This window comes from Peromyscus maniculatus, chromosome 9 (assembly GCF_049852395.1).
Source record: "Peromyscus maniculatus bairdii isolate BWxNUB_F1_BW_parent chromosome 9, HU_Pman_BW_mat_3.1, whole genome shotgun sequence".
Classification (NCBI taxonomy): domain Eukaryota; kingdom Metazoa; phylum Chordata; class Mammalia; order Rodentia; family Cricetidae; genus Peromyscus; species Peromyscus maniculatus.
Genome location: NC_134860.1, coordinates 76624345 through 76643466, shown reverse-complemented (window position 1 = coordinate 76643466; position 19122 = coordinate 76624345). Strand labels below are relative to the sequence as shown.

Below are 19122 nucleotides of genomic sequence, written 5' to 3'. Positions count from 1 at the left end.
AGAGTAAGTCGGGCTGATTTATGATCCTGCTAATATGTTAGGATGCTGGAGTTGAGCCCTCTGTTCATCTAAATTAGCAACACCAAGCAGCTGTTTCAATTAATCATCATGAGAGCTGCAAACATTTCAAAAAGCACTCTAAATTAGCCTTTAAAATGGCCTTATCTGAGGGAGTGGGGAATTTTTTAAATTGTCTTGTTAAAATAATATTTCTGACACATTTTCCCCTTCCTAAAGAGTAACTTTAAATCTTTGGATTAAAACTCAGGCATTAATTTGCAGCTGTTGCCCCAGACCTTTAGAATGCTACTGGCCATTTAGTTCTTACTCCGGTCAGGCACACTGGATGTTTTGGAGGCTACCTAGACTCACAGTGGCTCCAGAGAAAGGGAATATGAGGCTGAGCAGGTGGTAGCGTTTCCGCTTTCACACCCCGAGGCCAGCGTTTCTTAGGAAAGCATTCCTGGTATCTGTCTCAGTCCGTTACAGTTTCTCAGTTGGGGTGTGAGGGTCCAATTCCATTTGGCTTGCGCTGCTTGTTGACTCTTACATCTTTCCTAAGAGTTCATTTCCCTTTGCAGCTTCCTCTGCCAGTCCACGCATGCCAAGATGGAATTCTGCCTTAACCACCCTGTGTGCAGAGCAAATTGCCTTGTTTTATGTACCAGGAAGTTGAAACTCGGGATCATAAAGAGCTGTGATTTGATTAGGTCTACAGTTGGTTGGGGGTTTCACACTGGAAGACTTTCTGATTTCTTTTAATTAAACTCTACCTTTTTTTTCAGCCTCTACCTCTATCTTTTCAAATCTTACTCTAATAAATATGTACGACAAACATTATTTTATATTCCATTTTGCTTAGAACTTAAAGATGCAGGAACCTGTGTGGTGGAAATGGAGGGAAGGAAACCAAAGGTGGGAGCCCTTCCTGGCCATTCGTTTTTCTCAAGTAGTTAAAACAAAACCAAACAGAAAAAGATGAAAGACAAAAAACAAAGCAAACAAACAAAACAAAAAACAAGACAGCAAACCCCTCCATTTATTCCTTTCGGGTAGGAGATATCGACATATTTTAACAGAAGGGAGGAGACATCTTTAGGCCTCTGACTTAATAGGCTTTGGAGAATGTCAAGGTCACTGGAAATTGGGTCTTAACACAATTGTCTCTCACCGGGACAAAACCTCCTGCTTCTGCTTTGACTTCCTTAAAATTCACTAGCTACAGGGAAGCACTTACTGTTTTTTTTTTTTTTTTTTAATTGTTGGTATTTCCCCCTTTTGTAAGTGTTCAACGCTTTTCACTGTAGACTAGATTCCCAGTTCCTTGCTTGGTTAATAAAGCTATAGGGAATCTCGTCTCTATTATCTTCCCGGGTTTCCTGCCTGTCATTCAAATACGCTAGATTCCATCCTGCGAAGCAGCCGTATTTCTCCAGAGCTGCTCTTCTCTCCCATTTTTTGCAGGGCCGTTATCCAAAGCACTGCTTGAATCTTTCCTCGCCCAGCTAGTGGCTCAATGGTAACCACCATCAGATTGCGATCATTTGGGTTGCTTCACACCTACAGACGTTCCCCCTCTCCCCACAGATCTCCACAACCGAGACTATTTTGTTTTCATCATAGTTCAGTAGACAACCTGGAATAGTGCCTACAACGTGTGTGTGTGTGTGTGTGTGTGTGTGGTTGGGAACGGCCAAAAGCTGTTGAAGAGAAGAACACAGGAATGCATTCTTTCTCATCCCTCTGCCCTGAAGAAGACAAAACAAATAACAAAGGAGGAGGACACACTTCAAAATGTCTTTCTCATCTCAGCCATTTTGAGGAACGGATGTCCTTGAGGAGACCACGCAACTTGACTGCACTGGTCCTTCCGAGTTCGACCGGAGTCCCCCATATAGCTTGTCACCTGAGGCCGGGCTTCTTGGTGAGCCAAGCCTGATTTCCCAATTTCGATGCCACATGGGGGTGAGCGCTCCCCCTCGGACCGACTGGAGGTTCAGCTAGGGCCGGAGCCTGGTGCATGACGTGGGTTTTTCCCTGAAGACGCTGGGCACCGAGCGGGGCCATTCTGGAGGATGGACCGTGCGAGGACCCTCGATCTAGTGGGCTGCGGATGTGGGGAACCCACCCCGGGGAGGCGGGGCGGCCCAAGGCGGACAGTCTGCGGCCAGGGAGACAGGCTGGGGTGCTTTGCAGGAGGAGGAAAGGGTTAAGCCGTTCCCTAGGCAACGGACCAGGAAGCGCGCAGGACGTCAGCGGAGAGTTCGTAGGTCAGCGTCGCGTTGAAAGCTCCCACGGGCCGGGGGTGGGGGGGGCAGCTGGCCAATGGCAAGGGCGCCTCGGGGTCACGTGAGAGGCGCCCGGCCGCTTTGCCCTCCAGAGCACGTGGGGAGGCTTTTTACCACCACTCTCCCCCGCCCCCTGCGCTCCGCCTGGTTCCTTTTGCGCGGGCTCGTCCGCGGGGCCGTTCTCGCGAGAGGTGCGACCGCTCTCGCGAGAGTGAGTGGGCGGCGTGGGGAGGAGGCGGCGGCGGTGGCGTCTCCGGCCGGGGCGGGCGAGGGAGGCGCCGCTGGGCTGCGCTGCGCTGCGGCTCGCGCCACCGGGCGTTGCGGGCCGTGACGGGCGGGTGACATGCCCCGGAGCTGAGCGGCTGCGCCTCCGGGTGAGCGGGGCGGGGAGCTGGGGAGTCCGCGGGCCGGGTCCCGACGGCGGGGGGCCGGCCGAATGGCCGGGCGCTGTGGCCTCGCTGCTGCGTTGGGGGGCGCGGGCGGGAGGAGGACGGTGCACTTTGTCCGCAGCCGCAGCATCCTTCCCTGTCCAGCGCCTGAGCCTGGCTCCCCGGCGCTGCCCCAGACCTCAGGCGCCGCTGTTTGCATCGCTGTCAACGTCGCCCCCCCAGGCTGGCCGAGCCACCGACCTGCGTTATCAGGATAGAAAATGGTCTGTGGCTAAGAAGAAGCCACAGTGACAGTCTAACCCCCTGGTCTGGCTTGGTGACAGTCCCTTCACTCTGCCTACCCTCTTGAAAAAAAAAAAAAACCTATTCGTTGGAGGTGGCTTAGGCTTTAGGCAATTAAGGCATTTCGTGGTGAGCAATACTGCTGAGACACATCGTTGATGGCCTTGGCGCATACTGGAATTAATATTCGCAGTTCTCTTTAGCTCTGTGATTATTCAGTTGCTTCTAAAACGCTTGTTTCCTTTCCGTCTTCCCACCTTGTTAGCAGTGTTATTGATGTTGATACTCACATTTGCTCCGTATGAAAATACTTAGAACATAGAGTATTCTGGAAAGATGGAGTATTTATTTATGCAAAGATGATTTTGTTTAAATGTCTACGCTTTTTTTTTTTTTGTAAATGGCAGCCCAGTGCCTGCTATGACTGATGTCATTTCAAATAGTGCCACCTAATCTTTCAAAATACATGAACACTTTCCAAGGAATATTCTGGTTATTCATACTTAATGTGTTCTTCAGGAAGAACTGTGAACCATGGGCTGACAGTGACTTGAACAGTTAGTTCTGCTGTCAGTAACTGACTTAGGAGAGAGAAAGAGATGTTGGGGACTTGGGGAAGAAGTGGGTTCGCAAGCTGAGCTGTGACTGATGTAGATAGCTACAGTACTGCTCAACTGATCTGCTCAGTTGATCTGAAAAGGAATTGGCAGTATACTCCATGGCCAGTGGTTTTTCTGAGTTGTTGTATATGCATATACTGTAGTCAAAGCCTCAGAACTACAGTGAGAGATTTTCTAGCCTTTTCTAGCCTCTGCATTCCAGGGCTAAGTCTAGAAGCAGAAGAAGTCCTCTGGGAGAGATGATGGTACTTTTTTAATTTTATTTTAATTCCAAAGATTGAGTGTCTGGGAAAGGAACTCCACCAATTCAAATCATAATGTAGCCAGTTGTTTAAAGGGAAATTTCCAGTTACAACTAGGGAAATTTTAGCCATACACAAAGATTTGAAAAACTTAGGTGAATGGGCAAAGGTGATAACAAAAGTTCTCTCCCACTCATCTTGGCAAAGAGAAAAATTATTTGTTGCTAGTCTTTCTAACTTTGTGGCCAGGGTTTCAAACTTTTAGGGCAGTGGTTGCTTTGTCTTGTGTTTGAAAGCAGTTGGAGTAACTTTGGATGGAGTAATTACTTATGTAGACTGTTTTTTTGTTGTTGTTGTTTTCTTTTTATGAAGTGGCCCCAGTAGTAAAGAAAATGCAAGCACTCTGAGAGACAGCGTTGAGACAGGTTAAGACACTAGCGTGAGTGTTAGTTGAGGGCATCCAGACTGGCACTGTTGGCACAGGGGGAAACGTGCTTTACAATTTTAAAAGCAAATGGGGCAGATCCATATATTTCTTTTTTCTGCTCATCTTTACAGAAAGAAATTAATTGAAAAGAACTTCCTGGAATTAAGCATTTGGAATATCTGGATTATTGACGGACTTGACAGAAGGAGGAAACTGAGCAATTTTGTACTAGCCACTGCTTACTCGGCATTTTTCCTTTGACCTTCCTTAATGGCTTGAGGACTGTTTGGCTGCAAGAATCAAAAAGCCATTTGAATTAGCTTACTTGTAAAAGGCACTTGTCATACTGTTGGAGCATTGCCTCTAGGGCCCAGCTTGTGATTCCAGTTCAGTGGCCCGGGGACCAGAAAGTCTTCAGGTTGAAACTCACCGAGTTTTCTCTTAGTTCTCTGCTTACTGCTAGTTGCGTGTTCTATTCCGTTTAAATACCTACGGTCCTTCTCTTGAAGCCTCTTGCTTTGCCAGAGTGTCCATAGCACACCCACTTCCAACTTTTCAGACTGCTACAGCAAGGTCTTTAAGACAGGGAAGGCCTATAGACCAGGAGGAAATGGTAGGTCCCTTGGTGTACTGTAGCATCTTGAGTTCTTCCCCAAGCACTGCATGGCGCTTGGTCTCAGCTAGGTAGAGATTCAGTGGTCCTTTTTTCAGGACAGATTGTGCTAGTTTGTAAGGTTTGACAGGTTAACACTTTGCATGATGGGCGTAATGATAATATGAGAATCGTGGATTCATGTGTATAAACCTATTAATTTCTTTCTAGATGGCAAATGGTAGGTATGTTGCAGAAGTATGAAGGCTAGTGTCTGTTGCTGACTGGATTGGGCTTCTGGAGTATTCAGATATGAGAGTCATCATTTTCCTCCTCAGTCTTAGAACACATTTAGAACTATTTTTTAAAATGGTTTTTAAGAAATAGTCTGTGTTTTAGATTCCACACAGTTGTGGTTCCCCCCTCCCCCCCCTCCTTTTTACCTGCCCAGAACCATTGATGGTGATTATTCCTTTACATTCTTGGTTAATCTTATATTCTCTCCTAATCTCTTGATGAGCTTTAAACTCCGGATATATGGATGACTCTTAGCGTAATGTTTCCAGGTTTGATTTTAACTAAACCTGTGTTATTAGTTGCTTTTTGGATAGTGCCATACTGTTGGAAAGCACCATGTTCTGCTTTTCTAAGCTGGAAACCTTAACTTTGTGTTTCACACTCTCTATTCTTAGTTATTCCTTATACATCCTATCAGTGAATAGCCTCTGTGCAGGCTTATGGGGTTTCTATGAGCCAACACCACACCTTTTGCAGAACACATCTATTCACATATTTTTGCTCCTGGCAGCCTGGGGCAGAGTCTTACTTTATCAGTGCTTTTCAGTAACATACTGTTAAGAGTCCAGGAGTTGCAGGTACCCCGATAAAGAGAAATTTGTTCTCCAGGTTAAAATTCTAACATGCTTTTGTTTAGAAATAATCTTGTAGAGTGTTATGCATAACACTAAGAACATGACTTTATGGTCATGACAGTATGTTCTCCAGGTTAAAAATCTAACATGCTTTTGTGTAGAAATAATCTTGAGAAGGTTATATATAATATTAAGAACGTGACTTTATGGTCCTGACAATATGGTCACATTGACAGCAACATTTAAGGTTTTAGTTTGTATATTTCTTTTTGAAGTTGTATTTACAGTTGCTGTAGAGGGAGTTTGAAATCATTATCAAACAGTTCATACTTAGGATCTGTCAATGAGGCCCATGTTGATACTTGAAATACCAATGACTGGCTGGGCTCAGACATACTTTAGAAGAGAGGCCAAACCTGGAATGTGGTTGAAAGACCAGTGACATTTTTCTATGGCTGTTTAAGAAAACAAATAGGAGTGAACTTCTGACAGTTCTTGCCTAGGTGACTCTGCTCTTTACTGGATGATGTCACTTGTTAGCACATGTCCCTCAATCTCATGTGCTTGAAATTTCCCTTCACCTTACAGTTTGTTCAGTTCAGTACAGAAAGGTTTTGTTTTTGATAAGGCCTTTGAGGGATGTGGAGAGATAACCAAGGCCGGGCCTTGGATTGTAAGTGAACTCTTGAGCGCAAGGTTTTCTGCTGTTGTATCTTAGCCACTGTTACTTAGCCACTTCAGGAATGGCAGTTGAATGTTGCTGGTACTTAGAGTTAACCCAGGGCCTAGACTTGTGTGCATTTAATTGTAATACCGAGTACCAAGTTAGTGCTATAGTTAGCTTTGCTCTACCAGGTCCGAGTGATGACTTTTGGAGAGTTGATTTTCACAGTGAGGTAGATACTGCTAGCATCCAAGGGACAATAGATGCACCCTTAAACAAAGACTGGCCTGACCAAAGTGCTGGGAATGAGAACCTTTTGGAGGCAAGAACGAAATGTATCTTGTACAATGGAAGAATGGGTTGACTTAGGAATACAATGTAAAAAGCCAGAAACTGTCAGAAAGCAAGTGTCTTAGTCATTGTGAGGAATGCTCATTCTTCTTAATATAACTGGCTATTGTTTTGGAAGGCAGTTAGGATAGCTGTGGTATTTTTAGATTTAGTAAGTCAAGCTGCAGGTCTGTACCCGAGGGAAAAGCCAACATTTTCATCCTGCCTTGCCGTACATACTATTGTCACAGTTCACTGTGAGGGTGAGCCTTAGCCTCTGTCTCCACCATGAGAGGATGGCATCAACCGGTATCCCACTGCTCATTATTAGTGTTAATTCTGTTTGTGTCCTAGTGGTCACTGTGGGGCTTTTAGCTTTTGCTGCTCAGCACAGCCTTCTCACAATACCATTTCATACGTGATGTAGACATCTAATGACTGATTTTTCACTGCTTACCCACCAAATCTTTTGTTCTCTTTGTCGTGCATTTCACTTCTGTGTCTAATCAATTGCTGTTTTTAAAGTTTTTTAAAAGCGGCTACGAACTGAGGAAATATTCTTCTATCAGCAGTGTGTTACCGTTTCACGCATTCATTGTTACTTCGGTAGGTCCAGGTTCCGTCTGTTACTGTTTTTGTTTGCCTGAAGAATTTCTTTTCATAGTTATTCTCATATGATCAGCTTGGGATGGATCCCCACAGCTCTGATTAGTGACAAGAACTTGATTTTGTCTTAATTTTCGAAAGATATTTTTTATCATGTGTGGCTGTTAACACTTCTCCCTCTGAGTTGTCAGTGCTGATGATCACGGCCCGGCTTCAGGCTGCCTCTGTGTCAGGTCTGCTGTCCTCACTCTGCACTGGGGCTCACCCTTCCTGATGGCAGGCAAGATTTTTTTTTGTTTCTAGCAATTTGGTCGTGTTTCACTTTAGTGTTTTTTTTTTTTTTTTTTAAATGTTTTTCTTAATATTTATTGGATTTTTTTTTTGACCTATCACTGATTTCATCAAATTTGGTACATTCTGGACCAGTTCTGGATCATTTTGCCTTCCTTTTTTTTTGGTTCTGTCCCCTAACTGACTTTTGAGTTGCCAAGTACATATATATATATATATATATATATATATATATATATATATATATATTTAATAAGTTCTGATGTTGTGGGATTGCCTATTTTTAAATTCCTGTGTTTTGCCTTGATAATTTGTATTATATTATCTACAATTTCACTTCAGTGTTCAATCTGCTGTTACCACATCTAGCATGTTTTTCATTTTAAAAATACTTCCTTTGTTTTTATTAATACAGGACTTATACATAGTATCAGAACAGTTTTGTTCATGAATATAATGTGTTAATCATATTCACCCCCATTACCTTATTGTGTCTTCCTCCTGTTGGCAGCTCCTTTCCTCTTTCTAACTAGTCTCTTTCTACTTTGATTTTTTTTTTTTTTTTTTGGTGACCCAGTGAGTCTCAGTAGGATTGCTTAAATAATGTAGGTGAGGGGTTATTTTCAGGAGCATAGCACCTCACTAGTGGCTATACCACTAAAGGAAATCTCTTTCCCTTAGTACCCATTAACTGTTTGTAGATGGTTGGTAGTGGTGGTGGGACATTTCATGGGGCTGTACTCCACACTTACTTTCAACTACCTTTAAATCCAGACAGATGTTAATAGGCCCAGTCTTGTATGGGTCTTGTATTTAGGTGATTACAGCTATTTTGAGTTCAGGTGTGCCATGCCAAGTCATGCAGGGAACACAGCATTCCGCCCTATCCTCATTCTGTGATGTTCCCTGAATTAGATGGATAATGCAGGTCTCCTGAGCCTTCACTGGTCAGTTATTCTCATCACTGGCTGTGTTTTAGTCTGTATTTACCACTGCCCATTGCAAAAAGAACTGGTCTAATCAAAGTTGTCAGCAGCATTGATCTATGGAGCTAAACAGTAATTTAGAAGATAATTTGGTGGGCATTCGTCATTCAGTAAAGCTACAGCTGTAGTTACCTCACTAGGGCCTGTGACCTCCCAGCCATGGGGGCCTCTTACCAGTTTGCAGTACTAGATGTGAACGCCCTCTTGTTCTAATTAGAAAGCCATTGGTTACTCCCATAGTTTGCCCCTATTTCCATCAGTGGGCACATCTTACCTGGCAAGTTAGTAATGTACAGATGAATAAGCCTGTTGATGACAGTCTACCCCCAGCAACCTGCATAGCACTTTCCAGCACTATGAGGGCTACCCAGCAGGGAGGAAGCTGTGGTTGTTTGTTTTTGCTCTTTTTGGGGGGCCTGCACCCAGCTCCCAAATAAATCACACATGGAGCCTTATTCTTAATTATGAACGTGTAGCCTTAGCTTGGCTTAGTTTCTAGCCAGCTTTTCTTAACTTAAATTATCCCATCTACCTTTTGCCTCTGGGCTTTTCTGGTTCTCTAACTTCTGTAAATTTTACTATTACTCTGTGGCTTGCTGTGGAGCTGGGTGGCTGGTCCCTGATATCCTCCTCCTCTGGCTCCTCAATTTTTTTTTCACTCCTCCATCTCTTTTTTTTCTCCTCTTAGATTTCTCCTTCTATACATTCTTTCTTACTATTGGCTGTTCAGCTCTTTATTAGCCCATCAGGTGTTTTAGACAGGCACAGTAACACAGCTTCACAAAGTTAAACAAATGCAACATAAACAAAAGTAACACACCTTAAAATAATATTCCCCAACAGGAAGCGTCTATGTCAGTTCCTGTGATCAGACCATGTGGTGTCTTCAGTAATAGGGTCTTCTGTCTAGTTCTGGTGGACAGCCACTGGAGGTGGCAATTGCCTGTATTGTTTTGGGGGCCTTAGGGACCTCCCTGACTAACAGCCCATAAGGAGGGATCCCACCCCTGGCACTGGACTTTTAATAACCTGTGCAGGCTGCCTCTTCATACTTAGTTGTTTGTTGTTTTGTAAGTTAGCTCACCAAGTGGTGATTAGGCATGTGTATGGCTTTTCATAATTCTTGGTTTTTGTTGATCCTTCACCTCTTACTCTCTCCACCTCCCCCTCCTACCTGCTTAATCTACCCACCTGCAGGATTCCCCTTCTTGCATTCTTAGAAGTTCTGTTTTAGTCTTCGGAGCTTGTGTTTCTTCCTTTATCACCATCCTGTTTTCTTCAACAGTAGGTGTATGGAGCAGAGTGTATTAGTCACCCTTAGATGTATGGAACAGTGTATTGGTCAGTAGAGGAGCAGAACTGATTGGATGTATTTATGTATATTAAAGGGACTTTATTAGAGTAACTTACATGCTGTGGACTAGCTAGTCCAACAGTGGCTGTCCTAACAGAAAGGCTCAAAATCTGGTAGTTGTTCAGTCCATGATGCCCAGTGTCTTGGCTAGTCTTCTGTCTATGCTGGAATCCTCAAGAGTTATGTTCTTAACACCAGTGAGGAAATGCCTCAGCAGCAGGATGGACGAACTTGGGAGTGAGAGTGCAGTCAAGCAGACAGAAAGTTTCTTCTTCCGTGTCCTTTTATGTAGGCTGCGATTAGAAGGTGTGGCCCAGATTTAGGGTGGGTCTTCTGACCTCACATGATCTGGATTTAAGGTGAGTCTTCTCGCCTCAAATGATCCAAACAAGAGAACCCCTCACAGATGTGGCCAGCTGCTTGGGTTTGCATTGATTCCAGATGACAACTAAGATCAGCCATCACACACCATTACACTGTGGTTTCACAATGTCTTTCTGCTTGAATACTCAGCTCTGTTAGCTTTTTCAGTGTATCACTTCTAGGTCTGCACTTGACTTGTTGCCTTTTTTCCCCTCCCAGTTAGGGACAGATTTTCCTCCTTTGCATGCTCATCTTTTATTGCTGCCCATAGTTGAGTTTTTTGTTATTGCCTGCTTGGTGTGCACTTTTCCAGAGAGCTGGCTGTGGTTGGAGTACAGTTAGATTATTTGGACTCCGTGGGGTTGTTTTGTTAGTGGTGATAATTGGATTCCCTAGGTGGGAACTATCTGTTCCTAATGGGTCACAATAAGGACTTCTTTTCCCTCCTCTGCGTAGTTAGAGTGTGAACTGTTCCAAACCCTGTCATTGCATTCTCCTTTAATACTCTGACCTATTGTATGAATGAGCTTTGTCTCCAAAACTCACTGTGACTGCCAGACTGCCTGGCTTTGCTGTCCTGTGTTGTGACCTGGAAGTAGCTGGCAGGCAATGTTTCCTTTCTGAGGTATCAGTCACACCCTGCATTGCTGTTGCCTGATGTTTGAAAACCAGTGTTTCCTATGTATGTTGTACTGTTTTGTTGTAGTCCAATGGAAAGTTAATTTTTAACACTTGGCCATTTGGTATGTGTTAAAATATATTTTGAGAATCTTGCCTAGACCAGCGTTGACCTCTTAGTCCTGTCTCAGCCCTGAACCTAAGATTACATGTGTGTGCAATCATAAGCTTACTTTTTATTTAGCAAGTGTTTGAATCCTGCCATGCTCAAATACAAATTTGAGCTCCTCAAGCTCACAAAAGAGATGTGTGCAAACAGTAGCATCTGAAAATTAAGGGACAAACCACTTGGAAAGCATAAAGGAGATGTTAAATGTTGGGAAAGGGGACAGGGAAAGATGAGAGAGGAGTCAAGTTTTCCTCAGTGATCCTTGAAGATGCATGAAGAGTGAGTGTAGGTTAGCTAAATGAGTAGTTTTAGAGCATAACACCAGGAATTGGTAATTTAGGAGCTGTGATCACCAGTATGTTTTGAGGGAATTTGTGGTTCACTATGTGGTGTTGATTTATTGGCTTTTAATGAAATAGAATGGAGAGTGTTTAGAGAAGTTTTATTCAAGTTTTAAGCATACTTTTTGTCCTTAGAAACAGGATTTCTCTGTGTAGTCCTGTCTGTCCCAGAGCTCCTTCTATAGACCAGGGTGGCTTCAAACTCAGGTGCGCCTGCTTCTCTGTATTGGAGTGCTGGGATCAAAGGTGTGCACCTCCACACCTGGCTTAAACATACTTATTTTTATAGTAACTATACTTGGCTTAGTCTGTTTTGTGTTGCTGTAACAAAATACTTGAGGTGAGCTATTTTCTAGAGAGAATAGATTTATTTAGCTTGAAGATTTACAGACTCAAAGTCCCAGATTGAGCAGCTCCAACTTTTCAGCCTCTAGTCTGGGCTTTCTAGATAAATCACAACATAGTAGATAACACCGTGGCCCGAGTGTGTGTAGAAGAAGAGATTGAATTGTGGGACTGGAAGCCAGAGAGCTGGAAGGAGCTGCTTTAGACCAGCTCATGGAGTGCTTAATCTAGTCGCATGGGAGCTAGAACTGCCATGGAGCAACAGTAATTTATTTGTGAAGGCTGTGCCTCCAGGGCCTAGAGATCCCCAGAGTCACACCTCTTCAGTGTGCCACTGTCTCTGCCATACTGATGACCAACTCTCTAGGATGTAAGCCTCAGGGGCAGGCCATATCCAAACCCTAGCAGAGATGCTTAATTGTAAATGTCTAATAGAGCATTTAGATAAGAGGAATTGAAACTAAAGCATAGGACTGAAGTGAAACTCTACATTAGGAACTTCATTGTGTGGTTCAAACCACAGGTAATGTACCTTCGGAAAACTAAATAGGAAGAAAACGTGAGGACAAACAAGGATTAAGGAAAAAATAGTATTGATGAAACTGGATCTTCTAAGTATGTGGCTTTAGAAATAATCTGATTTATAGGTTGTGATTTGAGAGCTAGTGCGGAGGGTGAGTCATGGTTGCAATTACTGTTGGGAAGGTGTTTTATGCCTGAGTCCTCTGATTATAAAAAAGGTCAAGTTATAGATGGTGTCGAGTTGAACAGTTCTTAAGCTAGAGGTGAGGTAAGAAGGCTTGGGAAGTTGTGTTTTTTTTTAATCATTAAGAATTTATGTGCATCTAGAAAAATATAAGATTATTATCTATGATAAAACCACTATCTGTAATGTATCTACTGTGTGTATATTTACATTTATGCATACACAGTTACAGATTTTATATTGAATGAGATAATGCATATATGTTGGAACTGGCCTTATTTTTCTTGATAATTTATTATCTCTCCATAAAATCAGATAGATGGCATTTTGTAACATTAAAAAAAATCCTCTTTTCAAGACCTTTCCTAGGCTTGTGCAACTGCCTTTTAATTTCAAGTCATTTGCAGCATTCTGAAATCTGCTTCTTCACTCATGTGTATTATTCAACCCCACCATTTCCCACATCTGGGTAATAAGTGACTTTTCTTTAAATGAAGGAACTTGTAGATTACTTTTAGTTTTTATCTTTGGTTCACTGACTAGTCTTGCACTATTTTGTGAATTTTGCGGAAGCAGGTATTGCAGGGAGGTTTTGAGAGGTGAAGTCACAGAGTCAGAGGTGTATATATTTATTCAGCACCCTGCATCTATCTCTGTTCCGTGTTTTATAGTTGTTTCTCTGATTGTTTTTATGTCTCTTTATGAATTTTGTGATTTTTTTCTTCTAAATATGTATGTACAGTTGTTTATTAAATCTGTTTTTCCTGATGCACACTCCTTTTGTGCTGTTCTTCACGAGATTTACTTTATTAGCAGTGCTTTTTTTTTTTTTTCCTGTTTCTCTGCTGAGCTCTAGCCACTCCACTTCCAGCTATTTGCTTTCTGCTTGGCTTGTCTCTCATCACGTCTCTATCATATCAACTAAGTTCCCTCTGATTTTTTTACTATCCTCTGATTCCTTGCTTAGAATTCTTCTCTCTTCATCCAGAAGAGGGCATAGCAGGTGTGAAGATTGTTATGACAGTTTTTATGTTTGGTCTTGTGCAGCTAGTAAACTAGAGTAACCCTCCCTTGCTGTTTTTCTTTGTCTTCCACCTGTCTTTGCATTTCCAAAGGTCTTTTGTTTGTTTGTTTGTTTGTTTTCCTCAGAACAGTGCCATGTAATTCCATACTGATTCTCTTTTACATTGCACAGGTAGTCTTTTGGTAGGTATGTAAATTAAGTTAAATACAAAGTGACATGTTTCTGTGCTCCCTGTCATGATGGTAATGGACTAAATCTCTGAAACTGTAAGCAAGCCCTCAATGGAATGCTTTCTTTTATAACAGTGGTCATGGTGTCTCTTCACAGCAATAAGACAGTGTCTAAGAGAGATGATGTGTGACATACACTCACACCTCAGTTTTATCTCTGTAGTAAAAGTATAGAAATAGAAGATGAAGTTACAACTTTATTAAAATTTAGTCTTTTTAGAATCTGGGGAGGGAACTAGAATGAAGTTATGCTGAAGTGAATGACTTAGAAACCTCAAATAGGCATGCCTTGAAGAGATGGGCTTGATTAAATGAAGATACTGAAACTTAAGTAAGCTTTTCTTAAACGTTTATTGCTTTAATTTTTTGTTTTTTGTTATTTACAATTCAGTTCTTAGCTTCTACCCTTTACTGTAATCCAGCATTTCCCCATGAGTCTTTGAATCCTATAGGACCATTGTTTTCTCACTGTCCTTAGTGTGTGACACAAGTAGACCTTAAATGACTGGACAGTATTCTACACTCAGATGCAGCATTGACTGGCTGCTTGATGTTCTTAGTTGGCTGAAGTCCCCAAAAGTTTTTATGAAAGCATCATTAAAAAGTTCAGTATTAGGTTTAGAGATTTGTGTGTGAGGTGTGTAATCCTTCTAATCCTTTTCTGAGCTCCAGTCATTGGTATACTCTTAAACTTCCAGATAAGGATTTTTGTTTTGTCCATCTGTAGTATAAGTACAAATTTCACGTTTGCATTTGTGTAGTTTTCAAACCTCCTGTTGAAGGGATAATAATGCCTACAGCGTTTAGTGTTGCTGCAGGGATAGATGAGTGGCTTGGGCTATGAGAATGGATTCTTTGTGACAGGGTCCAGGTTTCTAAAGATTCCCAGCAATCTTTGTTGAGATTTTGCAGTTAAGAGGGGCAGTGAGATTGAACGTAATAGCAAACTATAATTGTGAGCCTAAAAGGATTTTGTAATACTTTTATATCTCACTAAGGTATCCATTTTCACCTCTTTTTATACTCCTCCCCCCACATTATATATATATATATATATATATATTTGCTATAATAGTCTCAGTATTTTTGTTCATATTTTTCTTTAAATGCATACATTTAAAGAAATTATTTAGAATAAAATGCTTGCTTGAATCACTGATTAGTAAATAAGTTGTTTTCTTTTAATATGTCTCCTTTAGGTGTTTTGTGGATTTACTCTTCAGCGATTACATACTACAGTAATACCATTATGGCGGCTTTCCAGCCTTTCAGGAACAGTTACATAAAGAATAAAGCATCTGTCCGAAAAGTAAGTCCATAGTATTAGGTTCCTTTCAGTGGTAATTAAAAAAATAGTGGGTTCTTTCATAGTTTTTAAGTGAATCTTAGTATTTAACTTATAGCATTAATATACTGTGAAGATGAATGTATATGAAAGTAGTGATGTGAAGTCATGATTATAATGTCAATCTCTGAAATCTTATTTCTCAGAGCACAATGCCTCCTTCCCATTTCTTCACAGACATTTTCCATCTGGTCTTTTTTTTAGTTAACTATCTTACATACATTTCTTATATACCTTAAAGGTATATAAGAAATATTAATCACTCATTTATTCAGCATAATGAATTTGAGTGCTTATTGTATGTCAGGGCTCTGCTAGATGTTGAATAATTAGTGAGCAAATGAAAAATTACTTTTCTGTGTGTATGGTGCTGGGGATTGAACCCAAGACCTTGTACATGCTAAATAAATTGCTCTATCACTGAGCTGTGTTCCTAGCCCGGCTTCACATTCTCTTCCTACCTTTTGGCTTTTTATTTTGCTAGAAGGTCTCAGTACATTAGTTAGGCTTGCTTTGAAGTAGCTTTATATGCCAGACAGGACTTGAGCTTGTTGCTGGTCCTGCCTTGTCCTCCTAAGTAGCTAGGATACAACCCTGCATTACAGCAGACTTGGCCATTATTTCTCATCTGAGGGAGAACGACATACTCCTCCTAAAGCAGTTTGGTTAGTCTGTATCTTGACTTTGATTTTTTTTGTCTTTGCTATAACTTTGGGTCATCCATCACTAGAGGAAGAAGAAAGGGGACTAGAGGATGTTGTCTGTTAACAGTGTGCCTGGACTTTAGCCTCTTTTCATGACACTGTTGACCTTGCCTGTGAAGACCATCTTTGAGTTCAGGAAGGTGTTTTCCTTTTTTATTTTGATAACTCTTCTCTCTCTTGATAATTTTTATAAAGCGAGAAGATAACTCATTTAAGGTAGATGAGGATGGGTAAAAGCCTTTTAATTACCAATTGTCAGCTTTATGATCTTTATGACTTGTATAATACTCGTTTCCTATGGTTGCAAGTACATTATTTACCCTCACTCATTTATTATTTATATTCCTCTGGATTCACAGGGTTTTTTTCTTATAAACTCTTGAGTTTATATTGATAGTTCAAGCTCATATTTGTATTCTTTTTTTTGTGTGTGTGTTCACAAATCAGTGTGAAAACCTCTATTTATTAATGAAAACAAAACTAAATATTGGTTGTTTTAAGGCCTACTGAAAAAACGTCAGAACAATAAGCAACTCATATATTTTCTACTTGGATTCACCTTCTGTTAGCATCTTGCCATACCCATTCTCTTCTCTGTGTACACCTCACATTGCTCTTTATAATTGTGTGGAAATGCCTTTTGGAGCTTGTTTTATATGTTAATGTGATTACCACTCCTAAGAAAACCATTTGTCTGTAACTTCATCTGATATTTAGTCTGCTAAATTCCCCCCAGGTGTCTCAAATACCCTTGTAACTTCTTCTTGTTTCTTACCTAGAGTCTACTCAAGGTTTTTCACATAATGCATTTGAGTATTTTGATTACCACCGTTCTAGACCATTTCGTTGGTTTAGATATACCACATTTTTGGAAAGATCTGAGATAGTTGTCCAGTAGAACATCCCAAGTCGGTTTTTAGTGTAGTTTTCTTCATCAGAAATACCTCAAAGGCTTTGTTTTTTCATTGCTCTCTCTCAGGTCAGGAGAAGCATATTGTTGATGTTTTTGAGGAAGTGGTCAGAATTGTAACCATCTGTTGTTGCCAATGTAAATGCAGAATAAATTTGATTATATGCTTAGCAAGGAAGCTATGTGGTGATAGTTTGAGAAATGTGAGTAGTCTGTCTCCCAAAAGCTTTTAACCTAGTAGATTTAGGATACATTAATAATTCTTTCCAAATCAGTAATTATGTTGAGAGTTACAAAGAGGATTTTCTAATGGAATCAGTTTGTCCATATTTGTCAAATAGTAATCATAGGTAAAGAAGAATGCTGTATTATTGAATGAAGGAGTTACAGTACATTACCATTTCTGTTCTTTTTGATGCCCTGATTATTCCAGATTTAGCCAGTGGGGATTCCTGGTCAATACACTGAACTCTGTGTTCCTTTGAAATTGCCCAATTAGTCTGTGAGTACTCCCTGTAGTCTGGCACAGTTAAATGGTATAGCCTCTTTTGTATGTTTTCTGTCTAGGATCTGGAATCAGACATTTTTTTTTTTTTTGAGGAGCTCTGGGTATTTTAATTGATGATTGGTATTTAGAAACCAAAATCTGGGTATGGGATTTGCTCATTGCTACTTGGGGGTCATTGCTTCCAAGCCCCTTCAGTGGAAAAGGTAGTATATGTATATATATTTAAAGAAATATGGGCTCTTCTTGATAGGTGAGATTGAAATTTAACATTATGTACTTTTTTCTTGAATTCTTGAATAGTATTATCCTTTAGATTATAGATTTGTATTCAATGAATTTTTTATAGTTAACAACTGTTTGTTGACTTCATGTAAAATGTGAGGAAAGTGAATGGAATGTAGTTTCCATGATTTGGTTCAGTGGGTAGAAAAGATAAACATATGAATATTGTAATCATAATATGCTATGACATAGGTCAAATGACCTTAATCTGCAAACAGTACAGGAGAAGATTAGACTAAGGGATGGGAAAATCTTCAGTCTTGGCATGGATAGGATTTCTGTGGACAGGACTGCTGAGTAAGGCGTTCCCACAGATTAGAGGAGCAGGTTACATACCAGCAGAGGAATAACGGTGCCAGAGGGAAGTGAGTGTTGCCTTTCGGTCTGACTGTAGTGTTCATTATTTCCTCCACGTCCTCTTCCTTCCTCAGGTCCTCTGCATTTGTGACAACTGCCTTTCCAAGACCTGGAATCTCTTCCCTTATTTTCATCATACAGCTGCCTTAAGACCTCTGGAAAAATCTTATTTTTAGCTACTGTCTTTTTCCTTTGTCTCTCAAGGGAAGAATCATGGATGCTAATGTGCTATTTTCTATCTCCTATATCATCTCACTCATTATATGAATTGTTTTGTTCTGCTAGTGACTTGGAAATAAGATAGGCAATTTGTTAATTTTAGTGTAAGGTAAGTGTAAGTAAATCTGGAGCATAAGGCCTGTATGGTCTTTGAGTAATTTGACTTTTTTCTTAGCTGAACGAAGTCCAGCAAATAATATAAAAAAGTGCCAAGTGAATTAATTGGAGAATGAGTAGCTATGTAAAACTCAGTATCTGTAAACTCTCTTACATATCTTAGAATTCATGTGTCTTGTTTGTTTATTCCCCAGAGCTTCAGTGAAGATGTGTTCCAGTCTGTCAAGTCTTTATTACAGAGTGAGAAGGAGCTATGCAGTGTATCAGGAGGAGAGTGTTTAAACCAGGATGAACACTCCCATTTAACTGAGGTTTGACATGTGACTTTTGACCCTTTCCTAGTCAAGAACACTGTGTTCTCATGCACCTTCGTTGGACTACAGATTTAAAACATCTGTACATAGTACTAATATAGGTATTAGGAGACACTTGGTTTCTCTGGGGGTGTGACCTGATAGGTTGACCATGCTCTGGTACAAGCCTCATACCGGAGAGTATGATTTTTTTTTTTTTTTTAAAGAGAACACAAGGTTGGGTGGGTAGGGGAGTTGTGGTGAATCTGGGATAAGTTGGGGAGAGTGAATAAGATCAAAATACATTGTGTGAAATTCTTAAATAATTAGTAAAAATGTTATTTAAAAAGAAATGCATGTTTTAAATTGTAGCTAACATCATTGGCTGACTATTATCAGCCTATTTGTAAGTGCTCAAGTGTTACTGGCCTCTCATTGGCCAGGTAGAGCTAATTCAATGGCTGCTACTTTAATACTAAGTTTTGTTTATCCTGAAACATGAAAAAAGATACTTATTTCATGTGGTCCCTTTTTAAGTTCTTTTCTTGACTGTTTGATTTAAAGTTTAAAGTGGTGGTAAGTTTGTCTTTGGGATTAAGATACTTACTCCTTGGGAATGTAGTGTGTGTGTGTGTGTGTGTGTGTGTG

The 19122-nt window shown here is 40.8% G+C and overlaps 1 protein-coding gene across 9 annotated transcripts in view; it reads left to right on the top strand.

Annotated features, from left to right (window-relative positions):
* Positions 1–2517: 2517 nt before the first annotated feature.
* The window catches only part of Akap11 (A-kinase anchoring protein 11), a 54665-nt gene continuing 38060 nt past the window's right edge, over positions 2518–19122 (top strand). For 3 of the 9 annotated variants that reach the window (XM_042285245.2, XM_042285244.2, XM_042285243.2), the window contains exons 1-3: positions 2519–2662; positions 14939–15048; positions 18376–18492. In XM_042285245.2, coding sequence (XP_042141179.1) covers positions 14989–15048; positions 18376–18492 — 177 coding nt within the window. In that variant the 5' untranslated portion in view covers positions 2519–2662; positions 14939–14988. Of the gene's footprint in view, positions 2663–4379; positions 4667–7231; positions 7313–14938; positions 15049–18375; positions 18493–19122 lie in introns of those variants that run through there. The other 6 variants (XM_076545424.1, XM_076545423.1, XM_076545419.1 and 3 more) reach the window with 5 other exon arrangements.